Source organism: Hydra viridissima, unplaced genomic scaffold (genome assembly GCF_058129835.1).
Source record: "Hydra viridissima isolate aposymbiotic clone 2 unplaced genomic scaffold, HvirCarnegie_v1 scaffold_1, whole genome shotgun sequence".
NCBI lineage: Eukaryota > Metazoa > Cnidaria > Hydrozoa > Anthoathecata > Hydridae > Hydra > Hydra viridissima.
This window is the reverse complement of record NW_028324300.1, coordinates 27378065-27398377: the sequence shown is the minus strand read 5'-3', so window position 1 is coordinate 27398377 and position 20313 is coordinate 27378065. Positions and strand designations below refer to the sequence as shown.

General features: G+C 26.9%; 1 protein-coding gene and 1 pseudogene across 5 annotated transcripts in view; one reads left to right on the top strand and one right to left on the bottom strand.

Annotated features, from left to right (window-relative positions):
- The window catches only part of LOC149894244 (uncharacterized), a 41858-nt gene extending 25843 nt beyond the window's left edge, over positions 1-16015 (top strand). For 4 of the 5 annotated variants that reach the window (XM_090076159.1, XM_090076157.1, XM_090076158.1 and 1 more), the window contains 7 exons: positions 48-176; positions 1182-1445; positions 3140-3430; positions 3562-6163; positions 7659-7723; positions 13139-13660; positions 14624-16015. In XM_090076159.1, the coding sequence (XP_089932285.1) occupies positions 48-176; positions 1182-1445; positions 3140-3430; positions 3562-6163; positions 7659-7723; positions 13139-13638 (3851 nt within the window). In that variant the 3' untranslated portion in view covers positions 13639-13660; positions 14624-16015. Of the gene's footprint in view, positions 1-47; positions 177-1181; positions 1446-3139; positions 3431-3561; positions 6164-7658; positions 7724-9449; positions 11315-13138; positions 13661-14623 lie in introns of those variants that run through there. The other variant, XM_090076160.1, reaches the window with a different exon arrangement.
- A 1083-nt stretch (positions 16016-17098) lies between these two features.
- Positions 17099-18678, bottom strand: LOC149894243 (uncharacterized; annotated as a pseudogene).
- Positions 18679-20313: the final 1635 nt, after the last annotated feature.

The window sequence follows — 20313 nt, the reverse complement described above, 5'->3', positions numbered from 1 at the left end:
GATTTATTTTATTATTTTACAGAACATGCTTGCTTTTGACACACTAGGTTCAATGAGTAACACTCCAGTTAAAACAGAGGGTGAACAAATGATTATTGACACCCAAGAAAGTAATAATGCACTAGACAATGATAATGACCCTGATACGTCACCAACAAGTTCTTTGAATCATGAAGGTATGAAAAATGCTTGAGTATTTTATTTTGTTAAAAAAAAAACTTTTATAACAACCTTTATCTTAGTTTTCATGTTTCAAAATCTTTTATTTTATACAAATATTGATAGTTTCCTTTCTTAACATTTACCTTTAAAATGTCAAATATATAGTTAAAATAGATTACTGTCAGTATTCAGCACCATACATAGAAATGCACTATATATATATATATATATATAAATTACTGACCAAAACAGATCATTGAAAATACAAGCAACTGATCTGAATTTTTTTTTTTTTTTAAAGTTTATATTTTTTTCAATAATCTTTTGAAGATGGTCTTTCTTACTCATATGAATATAAAAGATCAATATGTATTGATAATTTTGTATAATCAATGTGTTGATGTATAATCAATATGTATAATCAATATGTATTGACTATTTTGTAAATCAATATTTATTGAGTATTTTGTATGTTTGTATATGCATGTATGTGTATATGTGTTTATTTATATGTTATAACAGAGAGATTGAATTAACAGTGGATATCCAAAATTCTATGGTTCAATTAGAACATAGAATTTTAAAGTTTTTTTTTTTTTTAAAAATTAAACTTTAAAGTTTTCTAAATTCTCTGTCACTCATTCATGAACATTTTAATCTTTGACCACAAAGTTATGGTTCTTTCTTTCCTAAAGTTGTCATTTCTAATGATGAAGTGCATTTTAATAAAAATTGATCAAAACTTTTAAGTAAAGTTAGTTTTTCTTCATAAAAGTCTTAACAAAAGCATGGAATCTTAAAACAAATGAACAAGATTGTTTTTACAGATTAGTTCCAGAGTTTTAGATTTAAACAAAGCTAAAATTCAGATATTGATATAATGCTTTGGTTGGCTTTCATCAACCAACCAATAAAATATAACAACCACTTTATTTTTCAATGAATAGTATGATTAGTTGACTCAAAATAATGTGTGTGTATTGCTGTTTATGTTGCTTTTATTATGATTACTTTTTTAGACGAAGTTCTCCACAATACAGAATTGTTTTTACAGTTAAAAAAGAAGGTTGGGAAAGACTGGTTTGACTTAGGACGTTTTTTATCAGTTAATGATAATGCCCTTGATGCAGTTGATGCTGACTACAATGATTTGGAAGAGAAAGCATATAGAATGCTACACTTGTGGATAAGGCAGCAAAAGCGTCCTACATTAAATGCTTTAGCTAATGCAATACACAAGATAAATAGAACAGATTTAATAAATGTGATGGAAAAGTTCTCAAGTACAAACTTTTTTTAAACATTTTTTAAATAATAATTTTTTTTTTTTTAAATCCTGTTTCTCTTAATTTTACAATTACAGTAAAAGGATTCAAAAAATGTTGTTTTCTTTTTTTTTTTTGCTTTTTATAATAGAAGTTGAAGTTATTCTTTAAACAAAGTTTTAAATGTTTAAGTGTTTTGGTTGTTTTTTATACATTTATTTATTAGATATATCATTTATTATTTATATTTATAAAATAAATCATTGGAGACAGGTTATCCTCTCATGTAAAAATTGTGTTTTTTGATAATTTGTATTTCCTCTTTTATGATGTTTTTGCATACCTTAGGCAAGTTTTGCAATGTTTTTAAATTAGATCTTTTTTGTGGTGTGTCTCATTCCTGGAATGTACTCAGGTTTTTAGGAGCTGTTTTTATGGTATTTCACTATCAAGTGTTAATCACAGGTGCTTGATGGGGCATTACAGTCATTATCTTTTTTCAAACATCTACAACCAGAACTGGTTTAATCAACACTGTTATTGAGATTTTCACCCAAAATGTTAATGTAACCAGCACCAGATTTTTTAGAATCTATATTGACTACGTTTCCTACATTTTAGCCCCAAACATTTTTTTAGAAACTATTTTGATTAAGTTTCATAAATTAGAAAAGCGAATCTATATATATATATATATATATATATATATATATATATATATATATATATATATATATATATATACATATATATATATGTATATGTGTATATATATATATATATATATATATATATATATATATATATATATATATATATATATATATATATATATATATATATATATATATACATACATACACATACATACAGATTCTATAATCTATAATCTTTGACTGGTTTACACATGCTATGGCAAATATTTGTATAGAAATACAAAGTTTCTAGTTTAACATGACCACTGATTACTATACTTTTATACACACTATTTGATAAAAGTACCATTATTTATAACAGAGAAGCTTCCATTAGTAGTTTTATCTTGCACATATGTTGTACAATAACTACACAAAAGAACAATGTATTTTTAACATAGATGTGCAATAACTAATAGTAAGACTTAATAGACTTAAGGTTTGTAAATTTATACTTTCAATTGATGGGTAGTGTCTGTAAGTAAGCTAAACCAACAGATGACAGTTTAATGCTGTACCTGTATCCTGTCTAATGGTTTATTTACTGTATCAATATAATCAGTATAACTAACTAAGATCACTGATATGTGCAGTAGTTAGACAAGGAGCCTTTAACCAAGCCTCAATGTATATTTACAGATAGACAAGAGAAACTGAAAGATACCTTTTTCTTCACCAGCTTTTAGGTTACACTAAGATCTAAACATACAAAATTTAAATGAATAATGGTTCAAACCATCTAGCATGCTCAGTTCAAAGTACTAAGTGTTGTGAAATAACCACCACGCTGTAGAATTCTAAGAGGATAATTGGTAGTTCCAAAAGTTCCTAATAATTTTGATGGGGCTGATATTTTGACGTTTGTTTAAGCTAATTAACTTAGCCCTAAACTCAGCAACATCTACAAAACTTTAAGTTGCTTTGGTTATTCCAATCCCAATATTATTGAAACCTTAATAAAAAATCTCGATCTAAAGATGTTCTTCCAAAACAAAATTAAAAGTTTGTTTTGTTTAGAAATTGAAGGAAAATTTCCAGGTGGTTGTGTATTCAAGTTGGATTTACAGACAGACAATGAGGAACTCATAAAAGTGGAGTTCAAACCTAAAGAAGCCAAACCCAAATGGAAAGTTATCAATAATGGTTGCCATGAATCAAATTATTGTTATATCACCAAAAAGGAAAAGAAAGTCTTGTTTGTCAAAGTTGAAAACATTAAATTTGATGGTGAAGTTGATTTTAAATTTTCATTTGAAGACTCAAAAGGAAAAAAGCAGCGAACAGATTGTTTTATGGTTTTGATTACTGGTACAACTTTAACTTCCTAATGTGAATCTTAAAACATTAAATTTAAAAAACTTATTTGTTAGAAGCAGTTTTTAAATTATTTATTTATTTCTTCTACAATTTTAAAGTTTTTTTACTTTGTTGTTTTTAAGACATATGCAACTATGAAATGATTTCATGTAATCAATTGAGCATCATAATACCTGATCCGTGTTTCAGCAATGAGTTCCCTTGGATTAATCAAAACCCTCCTATGCCAAAGTGTTTGGATTGGAGAGATAAAACAAGTTCCCAATGTAGATTATCAAAAGAAAAACCCATTCAAGAGTTTGCGGAAGAATATTTTGAAAGGAATTTTCTTGATCTCAACCAAGTAATTTGTTTTCCTCCCTTGATGATTAATGAAGAAATGAAAGATTTGACAGAGAAATTCAAGCATTGCATTTTGCAGTTGTTTACTGAACTGTTTAAAGAAAAGCTTACAGAAGGAACTCGTGCTATATTATTTGATTATGACCTATATCACCATGCGACCTTGTTAAATTTTAAGCCTCAAGAAGATATTGAGCAATGTTCAGCCAATAGAGTTGTAATATTTTACTCAAAAATAAGTGTGATTTTTATTGTTCGTGTTGCTTCTTCATCAGATTGCATCAAACAAGAGCGTAAAAACTGTTCAGCTGATGTCAAATACTTTGCAAGTATCAACAAACCTGTTATTGAAGAAAAAGCCTTAACTTTATTAGGAGTAGTAGCTTGTTGTTCAGTGGAAAGAAAAGATTTAGAAAAAGAATTAACTTTCCAATATTCATCCAAGTTTGATTTATACAATGTTTTATTTATATGCCAAGATGAACTTAAAACATGCGAGGCTTTAAACAGTTGGTGGCGCAAAGAGTTTTATAAGTACTGTTTAAACAAAAACTCCCAGTCAAGTAATGAAGCACTTTTTAAGCAAGTTATAGGATTAACCATGTTGATTATTGCTAAACGTGATATAAACTTGCCCACACTCAACTCAGATACTTTAGAACAGATTAAATCATTGATTCTTAACCCTGAACAAATGAATGCAATAAATGACAAGGAACTTAAAAAAATTATCACTGGTGGATTTGGCTCTGGAAAGTCTATTGTTGGGAGAGAGATTTTGAAAAGCTTTTATGTAAAATCACACAAAAAGTCCACTTTGTATTACATTTGCTGTGATCATTTTTCTTTACTTCAATGTGTGATGAAAGAGTTCACTGATAGTTTAAAAAAAGGCACAAATAGCAATGTTGAAATTGTGTGTGAAAACTTATTAGAGTTATGGCAAAGGATGTGTAAAAAAGAAAAACTGGATGATAACAAAGATATTTCTCTCCCTAAATTACTGGAATATTATAGTGAAAAAGGCAGTGGTGAAATACATTTTATACTTGATGAACTTCCCGGAGAATATGTCAGAGAAGAAGATGCAAACAAGTTAAAAAAGTTGTTTTCCTCATCTTTAAAAGATTCTTTAGTAGTCTTTATACCTCAAAGTATTGAGAAGAAACGACATTTAAGTGTAAATGGTGAAAAACAGGTAATAGAAAGTAATTGTTTTCATGAAGATAAAATAGGAATGAAGAAAATAGCTCTTGAAAAGTCAATGAGAGTTACAAAATGTATTCAATCATTAATTGATTCTGCTCAAGACACTATTAGGAAGTCAAATACTGTTTTGTTTCAAAAGTCAAAGATAAAATCATGTCATGAATTAGATAATGGCTCACAAAGTATTATGGAAACTCAGTATACTTCTGTTTTGAATCAACAAAAAACAGTTAGTTATGAACAAATAACCAAAACAGTTAAAACAGAGAACAGTAATTTTGATGCTGCACAAAATACGACACAACGCGAACATCCATCTAGTGATGAACAGAATGATGATGCTACAACTGTAAAAAGTTATCATGATTATGATTTAGATCAAGGAGCAAAGATAGTATCACTTCATCAAAAACTATCAAACCATCAAGAGCTTGTTGGATCAAATAATTATATTGAAACTCAATTTGTTTTTAAACCTGGGGTTTGTGGACATTCAGTTAGAGGCGAAAAACCTAAAGTAATATTTCTTCCTTCTCTAATCTGGACAGAAGAAAGCTCAGCAAAGGTTTTTTCAGTTGTATTGGAGAAGATTTGTTTTGACAAAGTTAGGGGCACTACTGTCATATGCAACAACATGGATGAAATTAAATTGGTTGCATATGCAATAGATATTATTGAAAATTATCAAGCAGTAGTTTATTCGCCACATTTACAGAAATATACCCCAACAATGCAAGTAAAAATCTCCGTGACCAATAAGATTAAAGAAAGTAAACAAAATGTGCTTGTAACTGACAGCAGAGCAATGTGCGGAGCAGAATCAGAAGTTGTTATTGCCTTAGTGAAACCAGAGGAATATTATCTCAGACATGTGATTGCAGACCTTTGTGCAAGATGTAACTCGTATTTGATAGTTTTTGTTTTACCTTCAGAGAATGTAGTTTTTCAAAAGGGTGGAACCATTGAAGAAGTGTTAGATAATTGGTCAGAAGACCTTGTTCAAAAGATCCAAGTTAAAATCACTAATAATGAAAAACAACTATGCAGACTTACAGACTACAGTTTTGATATAAATAATGAATGCAAAGATTTTAAAGGTCGTGGAGTCAAAAAGAATTTTGCTAAATATGTTCAAAAAAAGTGTTTCAAAATTAATGTGGAAAGAAACATAATGTAAGTGTTTTGTTAGGTTTATGTAAGTATTTACAATTTTCTGTAAAGCATATGCAGATATGTTAGAAATTTTACAGAAAGTATGTAATGAATTAAGACAGAAGATGGTCTGAAGTTGAATAAAAAAGAGCTCAAAAATTTTGAATTAAATCTTAGTAATCATATTTTTGTAATGGTTGCAGATGGAACTATTGTAAAGAAAAATATCAGAAGATTCTCAATTAATTCATCAACCTTTTTTTGTCATGGAATTCATTTGCAGAAAGCAAATGATCAAGTTGTAGATAAATACTTCTGAAGTAACTGTAGAAGAAGACACTGAAGAATTTGATCATGATGATCATAAAACTAATATTCAAACTTCTGTCATTTGGGAAGAATTAACTCTTAATGAAGGTGCTGTTGAATTAAATGAGCTTGATGGAATCTAAAGCACTATTCAAAAAATTCACATAGTCGCAAAAATTTTAAAAGTTCACCTCTAAAAAATGATGATCTTCAATGCTGTTATCTTGATGTGTTTTTGGAAAGAGTTAGCTTTAATTTTGGATACAAAAACGTATTGAAATTCATTTTCTAACATTATTTCAAGATTTGTCTAATTTTATTTTTAAAGTTTCTTGATGTTGAACCAGCTGTTAGGAAAATATAAGAGTATTTTAATACGCTGGAAATGCTACTGATTGATAATTAGATTAAAACTGCATAATAAACACCACTAGTTGTGATATCCTAAAAGTGTTTACTGAAGAAAAATCTTAAACATTTATTGTATTTTGGGTTCCATTTGAAAATTAATTTAATTATTTTTGTTTGAATCTTACCTAAATAAGTTCAAATGTATGCCATAAATTCACTATTTTTCACAATAAAAAACCCTTAGCTTTTCAAATTAACAACTCATAAAGAAATCAAAGAATTTAGAGTTCATTTTTTATGCATTTAATTTTTGCTTTTTTTTTTTTTAATTCCTCGTAACAACTTTCTATTAATTTATAGTAGTTTAAGTTTTATGGGTGTTTATAAAGTATTTTAATTTTTTTGAAAGGTTAAAAACTTTTGATATGAAAGACAAAGTAACTATCAAGAACTCTTCATTAACAAACGAAAGAAAAAGTTTTTTTGCAGCCTTTTATAAATCTTAATAAAATTTCAATGAAGTTGAAGGTTCATTTAACAATTTGGTTATGTTTAAATAATTTTGTTTTTATTCTTGTATTTTAAACATATAACCATTCTGCACTCTCCTATTTATCAAATGCTTAAGGCTCTGCTACACTGCCTATTTATCAAGTGCTTAATGTTTTACATATTTTTTCAGTCATTGACTAAGAAAATGTATGTAAAGTTTTGTTAAAAATTTTGTGTAGATTATGGTAATAAAATAGTCTTAATTGTAAATTTTAATGTAATTTTTTTTTAAAAGTTATTTTATGACTTTAGAGGGATTGTTGTTAAAGATTTCTTTCAAATCATTTTACATTATTACATTCAGGTATGAAATTTTGGTTTCTGACTTTTTTAACAAGTCAAAATCAATGGAAAAAGAAATCAAACAAAGTGAGTGATCTTTTTCTTTTTAATAAAAAAGATAATCTTTTATGCAAATTTTATCTTAAACTGTTTTTAAATATATTTAAAAATATGTTATACTTGATACAAGAACTTAATTTAGACTTCAATGAGAGTTTCGAATGAATTACTGGAGAAATATTCTGAAAGGGGTAAAAATGCAACATGCTCACAAAGGTCTCTTACCTGCACATTACTAAAATTAAGGGAATTTAACAAACTTTTTTCTGAATGGTAGTGTATTAGGAGCAACACATTTTGGGAAAATTATCTAAAAGCTTGTATTAATAAAACTTTCTTTTTTTAACAGTCAGGCAATCTTAAACTCCAGCAATAAGCAGTTTAAAATCTTGTTTAAAAATTTAAAAGCAAATTAAATCAAGCAGAAACCAAATATGCTGAACATTTTTTGTTTTAAAAAGTGCTTTAAATAGATGCTTATATAAGCTTAATAAAAGATAGGTTACCTGCTTATGTATGATTTATAGGATTTTATTTTTTGACATTTTGGCAATTTTATGAACTTTATCAATATTGGCTTGATTTTACAATCCTACCTACTGAAATAGGAAATCTTCCTTCCATAGCTAAATTGAGTTTTTTTTTTTCTCATTGGTTATATCCCAATGATTTTCTGGAAACCAATCTAAGTGAGTAAAAGTGTTAAATTTTAAGATGTTTGTTGTGCTCTTACTTTAAAACTATTTAATTAGCTCCTTAACTAGTTATACACATTATTTAAAATTAGAATAATACAGTGTAAAATAGGTTGGAAAAAATTAAATAGAAAAAGAAAATTTTTACCTTACTTGTTTTGCATCTTGGATCAGTGGGATGTTGCTCTGCATAGTAATAGGTCATAAACTCATCAAATTATAAACTTTTCTACTTAATAGTATTACAAATGTTAATAAAATTTAAAATACTTTGTAAATGTTAAAAGTGTTAAAGACTTTCATTTTTACTTTTATAAAATCCTATTATTGTTAAAAAATGGGTCTTTGCATTATTCAGAATTTTTTTGTTTGGTTTGCTTTCTCATTTAAAAAAAAAAAGTTTTAGGGGAGATTTTACTTCATAATTTTGTTTTTATGCAATCAAACTATTCAATTGTGTATCTTAGTAAGCTAGATATCAAAAAAATCTTATGTTTAGGGAAGATCAGTACTAAATGGACCTCGTTGTTTAACTTTAAATAGATGTTCCAGCTTCAGTATCTACCCTAAAATGCTGGGGCACTAAAAGCAAATGAAGCATAATGTAAAGTTTAATTATAGTCGAACTTTTAACATATTGTTTAATGGTAGTTCTAGCTGTTATTCTAATTAGAACAACCTTATACTAAACAACCCTTCAGTTAGTGTTTTTTATAAAAATTTGTTAAATTTTAATAAAAAGTCACCAACTTGTTTTTTCTTTTTCTGGTGAACTGTTTCAAGGGACATTATCCAATTTTCTGTTTGTTAAATTAGGGAAGATCTTTAAATGGGATTATCTTTAAACAATTATTAAACTTATCAATTAAATAAAAAGTCAACCCTTCAGTTAGTGTTTTATATGAAAATTTGGATACTGAAAATCTGGATACTTTTACAGTCCATTGTAGAAAATTCAAGAAATTGTAAAACATGGACTCCTAGGTAAAACCTAAATAAAAGGAGCACCCTTAACAGAGAAATCCATCCACTCTGAATGGGTATATTTTTCTTTTTAGGAAGCACTCAAAGAATAGGGTGAATTATGGTAAAGTATGGGAAATTTTTAATATTTTGTAGCAGCTTTGTTATTGGCTGTTTGCTTTATAGTGATGCTGAATCAAGAAGTTATATTCAATAAAGGAAACACTTACTTATTAAATATTTGTGCAAAAATAACTAAACTAAGAGCTATTCATCAACAGCCATCACAAGTTGTTTCACAAAGTCAAAGAGATGAGTTGTTAAGTTAATTTGTAGAAAGGGCTAGTGGAGGAGATATTCTTAACAACAACATTAATGCTGATATCAATGAAAGGATTTTTAAATTCATTTATGCTAAACAAATACTTGTTTTTTTTTAAAAAAAAATCTTTAAGAAAACTAAAATTAAAAAATTTGTCCTAATCAAAATAAAAAATAAAACAAAATTAAGATGTGAATCAGTAATTTTAAAAATAGCTTTTAACTGAAATAACTTATATAACACATAAACAATTGAACAGAGAAAAATTTTTTTTTCAAGCTCAAAATTAAGCTGACATTTATTTAAACTTATTTCTTAAATAAAGATGCCTATTTCTCTTTTTACTTTTTGCTTACATATTGTTGTTTATTGCTTAGAAGTGAGCACTAAAATGATTAGGTGGAAAAGTGCAGTTATTTGAAAATTATTTGATTAACTACAAAAAGTTCGAATGAATGAAAATACTGTAGTGAGATGCATACTTTTTTAAAAAAAATTTGGCTGGTTTATTTTTTTTTAAATATTGCTAAAAAAAATTTTATTTTCAATCTCAGTGTCAAATATTAATTAAAACCCTTTATTTCATTAAATTAACATAAATTTTAATCAAATTAATTTTTGTTAATGACTTTTGTTAATGATTTGGTTAATGTAAAGAGACAAAGCAACATTTTAAACTCAATTTAGCTGGTGATAGATCTCTCTCTTGAGAGTAAAATTTATTTAAAACAGAACTATTAGTATCCTGGTCCAAAGACAAGACTTAAGCTTACTAAACTTTCAGATTTTTTATATAGAATACTATGATTGTACATAAAAAATTTTAAAGTTTAGAACATGCTTTTGACAGGTTTAATGGGTAATACTTCAGTTAAAACAACTGTTTGACAAAACATTTATTGATTCATTTTCAAAGAGACTGATTTTATTGGTTAATGAGAAGGGTGATTAAAGATGATATAAAGATGATAATGGCTTGGTTCAACACTTGCTTATTATTTATCCATGCCTTTTGTTGTTCTTGTATTTTCAACAATTGTTTGATTTAAATTTTTCATTTCAAAATTTAAAAATTAAAATATTTTCATTGTCTTCTAATATAATTTTACCAAAATAAATTTGTATGTACAAAGTTGTTTTGGTAAAATTAAATTATTTTATTTTTTTGACACACTAAGTTCAATGAGTAACACTCCAGTTAAAACAGAGGATGAACAAATGATTCTTGACACCCAAGAAAGTAATAATGTACTACACAATGTTACTGACACTGATACCTCACCAGCAAGTTCTTTGAATCTTAAAGGCATGAAAAATGCTTAAATGTTTTATTTTATTAAAAAAAACTTATATAAAGACATTTATCTTAGTTTTCATGTTTCAAAATCTTTTACTATTAACAAATATTGATAGTTTTTTTCTTAACAACAAATTTTACTTATAAAATGATCAAATGTATTGTTAAATAATAGGGTGGCCGGTTCTAGACAAGAATTCAGGAAAGCCTTTCTAGGAAAGAAACATGAAAATTCTTGCTATGATAGAAAAAAACATGATTACTTTTTAGGATAGAATAATTGAAGGATAGAAAAGAAGAAAGAAATACATATATCCTTTCTGGCAAAGAAAAATGAAAAACTTGCTAGCAAAGACTTTTTTAGGATAGAAATCGCACAAGTAAAAGTCATTTTCTTTCTAGCAGAGAAAATTGAAAAAAACGTACTAGCAAAGAAATTTTAGAAAAGAAACTAAACCTAACCCTAAGCCTAAACCCAAAACCCTAACCCTAAGATTCTGGTCTTAAATATTTCAGTTCAACCTTAACCTTTACAACCTTATTGCTTTATAATAAGCTAATATCAATATATTTTTGAATGGTGTAAATTTTTTGATTTGAAGAAACATTTAATCGTCATTATAGATTATAAGTATAATCTAATTCTAACAAAATCTTTGTGAAATAATAAAGATTATCTGAAATTTCTGAATCATTCATCAGTGATTCACTTTTATTATAAATGGTAATTCTGTCCTAGCAAGTTTTTTTGGATTAATGAAATAAAATTCTGTCGTAGCAAGTTTTTTAGATTTATTAAATAAAATTCTTTCCAAGCAAGTTGTTTACGTTTATTAAAAAATATTCTTTCTTAGAAAGTATTTCAAGTTTCTTTTCAAAATTTCTGCCAAGAAATATTCTTTTGTAAAAATTCTTTTCTAGTAAGGTTTCTTTATTTCTATCATAAAACATTCTATTCTGAAATTATTCTTTCCTAGTTTTTTATTCTCATTTTATTCTTGTCTAGCATGGCACACCAATAATAGAGAACTGTCAATATTCAGTACCATACATATAAATGTATCATATACATAAAATTTTATTAAAAACAGATTTTTGAAAATGCTAGCAATCTGGGATAAAATGATCTGAATTTTTTTTAAGTTTATACTTTGTTTCTTCAATAATCTTAAGAAGATTATTCTTTCTTTTTCATGTTAATTATTTTATAAGTTTGTGTATGCAACTATGTGTATATATGTGCTTATATGTTATGACATAGATTGCATTAAGTAACTAGATATTCAAAAATCTTTTTTGAAGTTTTTTATAACTTAATATTATTATGATTCAATAAGAATTTGTTATTCTAAAAAAAAAAAAAAAAAAGGAAAGAAAGAAAGACAGAAACTTTAAGACAAGAAAACTTTTGTTTAAACTTTTGTTTTTTTTTCTAAACTCTCTATGTCACTTATATTTTCAAACATTTTTTATCTCTTTGATCACAAAATTATTGATATTTCTTATATTGATATTGATATTGCAAATTAGTGTAGGATAAGTTAATTAAAACATGAAGTTTGAATTGAAAGTTGACTGAAGATTTTACAATCTTCTATTTTTAAATGAAGTTAGTTTTTTTTCATAAAAGTCTTAACAAAAGCAAGGAGTCTTAAATCAAATGTTGAAATTTTACAGTTTTCACTTTGTTTAAATTTAACGTAAGTGCTGGAATGAATTATTCCAGCAATTACTTTAAATTTAAACAAAGCTTGAAATCAGATATTCAACTAATGTTTTGGTTGGTTTTTATCAATCAACCAGTAAAATATAATCAACTTATTTTTCAAAGAACAGCATGAGCTTCTTATTGTGAATTCCCTAAATTCAAACTGATATATGTGTATGTATATTTATACACATATATAAATATATTTGGGTTGTGACTTTTTAAATAATAATATTAATAATAATAATAATAATAGTAATAATAATATTATTATTACTATTATTTTTATTTATATTCTTCTTTTTCTTCTTCTTATTCTTATTCTTATTCTTCTTGTTATTATTATCACCATTAATCTTTATATTATCTATTTTAATGTTTTAATTATTAATATTGTCTTCATTATTATTGTTGTTGTTAATATTCTTGTTTTTGTTATTAATATTGTTATTTATAGAAGAAGATGAAGATGAATTTGAATATGATGATGATGATGATGAAGATGAAGATAAAGATAAAGATAAAAATAAAGTTGAAGATGAAGATAAAAATGAAGTTGAAGATGAAGAAGACTCAGATGAATATGAAGAAGACTTAGATGAATATGAAGAAGATGACGATGATGATGAAAATGAAAATGAAGTTGAAGATGAAGAAGACTCAGATGAATATGAAGAAGACTTAAATGAATATGAAGAAGATGGCGATGATGATGAAGATAAAAATGAAGTTGAAGATGAAGTAGACTCAGATGAATATGAAGAAGACTTAAATGAATATGAAGAAGATGGCGATGATGATGAAGATAAAAATGAAGTTGAAGATGAAGAAGACTCAGATGAATATGAAGAAGACTTAGATGAATATGAAGAAGATGACGATGAAGATGATGAAGATCAAGAACATGAAGGAGATGAATATGAAGATGAAGATGAAGATGAAGAATTTGATTTGTGAAACTCCATGAATTTTTATGGAGGTATTAAACTTATCCTTTTTCTCATTTTGTGGTTCCCACTCCTAAAACTGCAATTACTTCCTTACAGTGAATTTTTGCAAAAGTTGTTTTTTAATTTATCAAGAATTACTCCTATTAAATCTACTTTATTCCTAATTTTGTAATTTCAATTTAAATTTGTTAATCTTTTCATGTGAACAAAAATCATTGTCTTTTTCTACTGATTTCTTGAATGAATTGCTGCACAACTTTCAACCTGGGATTACACATGTTTTCTTGTGCCAGGAAAATGGACAAAAGTAAAATATACTGCATTATTTTTTTTAAAGCACAATTTTATAACCTTGTACTGTTTAGGAGCACAACTAATTGATAAAATATGAAAAAAATCAAATTTAAAATTTGTCTTTACATGACATTTTCAGGTGTGCGATCTTAAAATTTATGTATTAAAAATTTCACTTTTGATTTTTGGAAAAATATTTTGATCAACCGTTTAAATGTAAAATAAAGCGAGAACAAAGTTTTTTTGAGAATTCCTAAAATATAATAGTAGTATTCGACCTGAAAAACCCAGCACTTAAAAGGTAAAAGGATTTTGTCTATAATTAACAACTACTATAATTACGACCATTACTATCGACAAGAGTTAAATTACCACGTTTTTTTAGAATTTTGTCTGTAATTAACAGCAGTATTAAAACCAAGTTTTTAATAAAAGAATGTTTTATAATTGATATTTGATATATTTGATATGGTTATTTTAAAGCTTAAATCTTTGATTGGCTTTCATAATTTTGCTTGTATCATTTTTGCTTAAAAGAAAAGGGTAGTGTAAGGCTATGATAAAAATAAAAGATGAATAAATAAATAGAAATAGGAATACAGTAAATGCAACATACAAAATGTGAAATAAAAGCAGTTTATATAAAAATCTTTCCAGGTAAGCATTCTAAGTTATTTTTTCTGTTTTTGTTCTTTCAGAAATGCGTAAAGCACTGAAAAAGTTTTATCTTAAAACTTTTGATATCTAGTATTACTGGAATTGGAAAAACTTGTTTGCTCAGAAAGTGCTTACTTGACTGGGCCAGTAGTACCTTATGGGAAAAAACTGATCTTATTTTTTATCTTGAATGCAGAAAGTTAAATAAATATCAAAATTTCAGTAACATAAATGAGTTATTAAATGCTTTCTACAAAGATATTTTTCAAGAGTGTAATGTTTGTGAACATTTTTCTATTTTGTTTGTGATAGATGGGTTGAATGAGTTTACTCACTTAGGTGAATTAATAAATCACAACACCTAAATCCAAGCACACAACCCGTTGTTTATGCATGAGCAGAAGAATTGAATACTCATGAATACAAATGTGTTGTTGCTGGAAGAGTTCGAGTTATACATTGATACAAAATAAAGTGTTAGAATGTACTAACAAGTTAACCATTCAAATGATGGATTTTAATGGTGAGGGAATTGATGGATATATTGAAAAAAACTGCTAACAAAAAAAAACCATTTGCGTTCACACCAGAGAATTTTAAAGAGTTAATATATCACAAGTATATTAATATTAAAAAAGCTTACGAAAGAAATTTGTATAGTAGAACTCTTCATACTATTATGTTAAATATATGTACTTTATGGTATATTAAATTGATATGTATGAGTATGTATATTTAATTAATACAATGATAAGGAGAGTTTTAATACCCAAGCTTCTCAAAAACTATTCAAAAGGAGAATTACCCAGAATAAATTAGAATTAAACGTTGATTAAAACCTTAACTAAAATCGCACACGGTGAGGGAGCTGCTCATACAGAAGAGTTTGCTCACTTAGATGAATCAATAAATCATAGTCCCTTAATCCAAGGAAACAACCCCACAACCTATAAGTGGAAGAATTGAATACTCAAAAACACAAATGTGTTACAAAAAGTTGCATAGCTGCCAGTCCACATATGATCTGTGGACTGGCAAATAAAAACTAAATAGAAAATAAAAACAAATAGAAAGATGTTTTGTGAAGTTTTTTGCAAGCTTGAAGAATTCAAATGAAGAAACAAGTCAAGTTTCATGTATTCGGTAAGTTCATGAAAAGTATTTAAAAAGTATATACTGGCGTGCCAAAAGTTTCTGTTTACGAATAATCACGCATTGAATGTTCACAGTTCACAGAAGGTCATGAAAGCATAAACATGATTCAATATACTTTAAACCCAAATTCGTGAGAGAAGTAAAGTATTCAAAGTAAGGAAATTCATCTCGTGATTTTGCTTTACTATTATCATACCAAATTAACCATAAAGGATTTTATTTAAAATACCGTTTTGTATGGCTAAAAAGATCGTCTATGTAGAGGAAGACCAAGAAAAGGAGGAACACAAAGAAAAAGAGGAACACCAAGAAAAACATCTAAGCAAATAGATTAAACTCAAATAGCTGCGAGTGTCAAGAAAATAGCTGCCGAAGAAGCACGCAAGCAAATGGATGAAAACTAAACTAATGATAGTCGTAGTACTGTGGCGCTAAGATTACATGATGTGGGACTTTTTGGTTGTATATATATATATATATATATATATATATATATATATATATACAACCAAATATATATATATATATATATATATATATATATATATATATATATATATATATATATATATATATATATATATATATGCAATTTCTCTTGAGTTTTTATTGAATGGTTTATAGATTTTCTAAAATTTTTGTTCAAGTTTAAATATAAAATTGATTTTTATTACTCTTTTAAAAAAATGCAGAAAAATAGATAGTATATAAGATAAATATGATAGTAATAAATAAATAAATAGATATGTTAAGAAAATGAATGAACATAAGTAGTAATATTATATAATAATATTTAGCATATATAGTACCGTAAAAGTGTCTAACTTTGCACAAAATTTTCATCTATAAAAATTTTTTTTTTTTCAAATATAAAAATCTGCTTTAAACTTCTTATTTTACTGATGTAAACTAGAAAATCATTTATTTAGGATATCTAAATTCTATTTTAATTGTTAAATTTATTTTTACAAATTAAGAAGTAGTTTTTCAAGATTAACCAGGGGTCTAGCTTTATGACATGTATGGAATAGGTGCAAAGTGACCTCTTTTTTATACTTTTTAAAGGAAAAATAATTCAAAGAGTAGTTTAACAAAAAAAACAAAAGATTAATTTTAGCATTATTATGCTTAATAAAGAATATAACATGCTATGATAAAAAAAAACTGAACACAACCTTATTAAAAACACAAAAAAGTTCATTTGTATCTTGGTAAACTTAAATAATCAAAGATTACTTTTAGATAAACTAAAATATTTAAAGATTTCCTTTCTTAAATAAAAAATCTAAATTAACAAAGCACAGTTCAAAAGTCCTATTGAAAGCCTGATTCTGTTACTTTAAAAAGTTTCCTAGTTTTGCTTATTTTTTCCTCTTTGCAATTTTCTTTGAGGCAAAATCACAACCCTCGTTAAATTTTTCTAGATCTTCAATGCTAACACTTTTGCCTGCAGGAACAGAAAGTTTCTTTTTTTGTTTATTAGTTCCTACCATAGATATATAAAACACTTTTATATATCTATGGTTCCTACAGATTCCAAAGATTTAAATTTGTCTTGTAAGAAAACCTTTAAGCTGTCTTCTAGAACTTCTTTATCATAAGATTCTCTTTCTCTAAATTTTGTAAGAAGTTCATTGACATTCACTGGATAGACTCCGCACTTTCTAAAACCTGATTGTAAATTACTAGCCTGATTTGGCTCTACAGCAGACTTATTTAAAAGTTCTGGGAAATGTTGTTTGTCAAGAGATGTCTTTGTGCAGCCAACAGGTGAATCTTTATATTCTGAGATAATTTTACGCCAAGCTGTTTTCAAAGGTTTAAAGAAAGCTACATCTAGGGGTTGAGTTATATGTGTACTATTTGGTTGTAGACAAACAAATTTTATTTCATTTTCTTCACAGGCTTCAATAACTTTTGGAGATATGTGAGAGGATAGGTTATCGCCTAAGAGAACTTTAACTCCTAACTTCTTTTTCAAAGAAGGTAAAACTATAGAAAAAAAACCACTCTTCGAAAGCTACTCCATCAAACCACCCACTTTTAGTACTGAAGTATCTGGCTCCTTTAGGACCTCCTACACACCAAGTTGACCACAGATTAGTAGCCTTATAAACAACAAAAGGTGGTAAAATTTCACCTGCTGCATTACCTGATATCATTATAGAAATACTTGTCTTAGAAGTGTTTCTTATATTTGTGGGGTATTTACTGCCTCTTTTTACCAAGCACTTTTTTAAGCCAGGGTCATCAGTTAGATTTGTTTCATCATAATTGAATATGTTGCCTGGAGGAACATCTGTATGGTTTTGGTAAGATGTTGAATATATTCTTTTAGAATTTCTTTATTAACATTTGCTCGTGATTTTTTTATGTTTGGCACAAATTTATTTGTTAGTTCTGGATGTCTTTGTAAAAACGACTTGATTAAATCAGGCCCAGGAAAGATTTTATATTCTTTTACTTTTCCACCAGAACTATGGATATAATTGTACATAATATGACGTAAGTCTTCTTTACCAATAGGAAATCCAAATTGACTTAATTGAATGGTACATTTGACAAAGGCAGTCTCCTCTAATTTGGAAAAATAATACGGTTTTCCAGGTTTTAAGTTATGCTCTCCTTTCAATTTGTAACAAATCGTTCTTCGACTAAGACCATATTTTGTAGCAGCTTGCTCTTGTGTCAGCTTTTTAGATTTTACATCTTCAAGACATTTAGCTAGATTGTCCTCTGTATAGTTTTTGTATTTTCTGGTTTTAAGCTTCTTTTTGTAATGACTTGACATCTGGAAAAAACATTACTAACAACTTAATTTGACCTTGAGTTACCCAAGAAATTATTTAAAGCTATAAAAATGTATGAATTAACTCTATTATATAGAATATTTGCATGAAGTTTTAGAAAGTATTGCTTTTGAATGACCAACGACATTTAAGGTGAACTTTGTACATTGTGCAAAGTTACCCCAATTACCCCAAGTTACCCCAAATTCTGCCTAAAAAGTACTTTATTTACAAGACTGTTAAATTTTAATTTTTTTTTTTATCGATATTAGTTTAAACACTTAGTATACTTCAAATCAATACCATAACAAACACTTTAAGCAGTTTATTCACTTTTGAGTTCAATTCTGATCTGCTGCACAAATAAAAGTTGTAAGACATAATTTTTGTATTCTACTTCTATGTTTAGACAAAACGACTCGTGTTGCGAGAAATCGCGTTTATAAAACGACTTTACATGAGTTTCGTATTGACACTAAAACAAACCGATTGATTCTAAAGTGATTTGCATTTGTAGTTCAAATTTTTAGTTGCTAGAGAGTAAAACATCTTTGACATACTGTTGTGCAAAGTTACCAACGGTTGTGCAAAGTTAGGCACTTTTACGGTACGCTAAATTTCTTTAAATGTAAGTTATAAATGAAGATCACTGTGGATTAAGCCTGTTATTTTATTGTGAGCATGCGCACATTTGTTATTTTCGAAGTTACGGAAAAAAAATGCCTAAGTGATTTTCTTGCAACTAAAATTCGTTGATTGATTTTGTTACTAAATCTATACTTATTTCTCATTAAAAAAAACTATACATATTGAAATCTTACATCCTAGAGTGTTTATAGTAAAACATAAAAATAAATAAGGACGTTTGTAAACAAAAAAAATTTCAATGTGCAAACTGCAAGGTTTTTTTGAGTTAAAAAAAGGAAGCATCTGCTAAATAATTTAAAGGAATATCTTTTGTTTTAAAAATTTTTGACTAAAAAGTTAAATTGTTCTAAGTTCTGTAATAAATGCCTAAATAATCGCTGTTTCTTTTTAACTTGTCATTTTTTGAAAAAGAACATACTCTTTTTAAAAAAATGCATTATAGCATATAACTATATAATATAATAGTATTATAGTATATAATAATAGTACTTAAATAATACCATGTCTTAGGATAAATCTTTTAATACCTTCTTATATAATGTTCTTTCAGCTTGCTTTTCAAGCAATTGTTAAATTCAGCATGCAAACTTTCTTCACCTTTTTCCTCATACACTTCAATGCCTAATCCCCATTTTTGAATAAATTAAAGAATATGGGTTTTAAGCAAATGCATTATTGGATTTACAGATGCACTTGGCCTTGTCAGTTAATAAAAGTTCATAAGATTGTGGATTGCTGATTCTAAAATTATTTACTTATATAAAATTATTTACTTATATGAAAAAGATTTCATAGAATTTATTCAAATTTATTCAAAAATTTCTACCTTAATAAAAGCAATCAGCAATAAGTGATGCTTTTCAAAGTATCTCAAATATGGTATTTTACAACCTGCTAAACTTAAAACATTTTAAATACCTTCTTAGTTCCTGAATATCATTCTCTTGAAAAGATTGCGAGCTGTTCATTACCTTTTGACATTTTGAATAATATTGAAATAACAGTTTAAATTTCTGGCTTATATTGATAGTTAATGATCAACTGTGTCAATAAAACCAAGATTTGTAGTTAGACTTGGGATGGAATAGCACAAATCAAGCAAAGGTGAAGGCTAAATTTCATATTTATGAACTTAACAA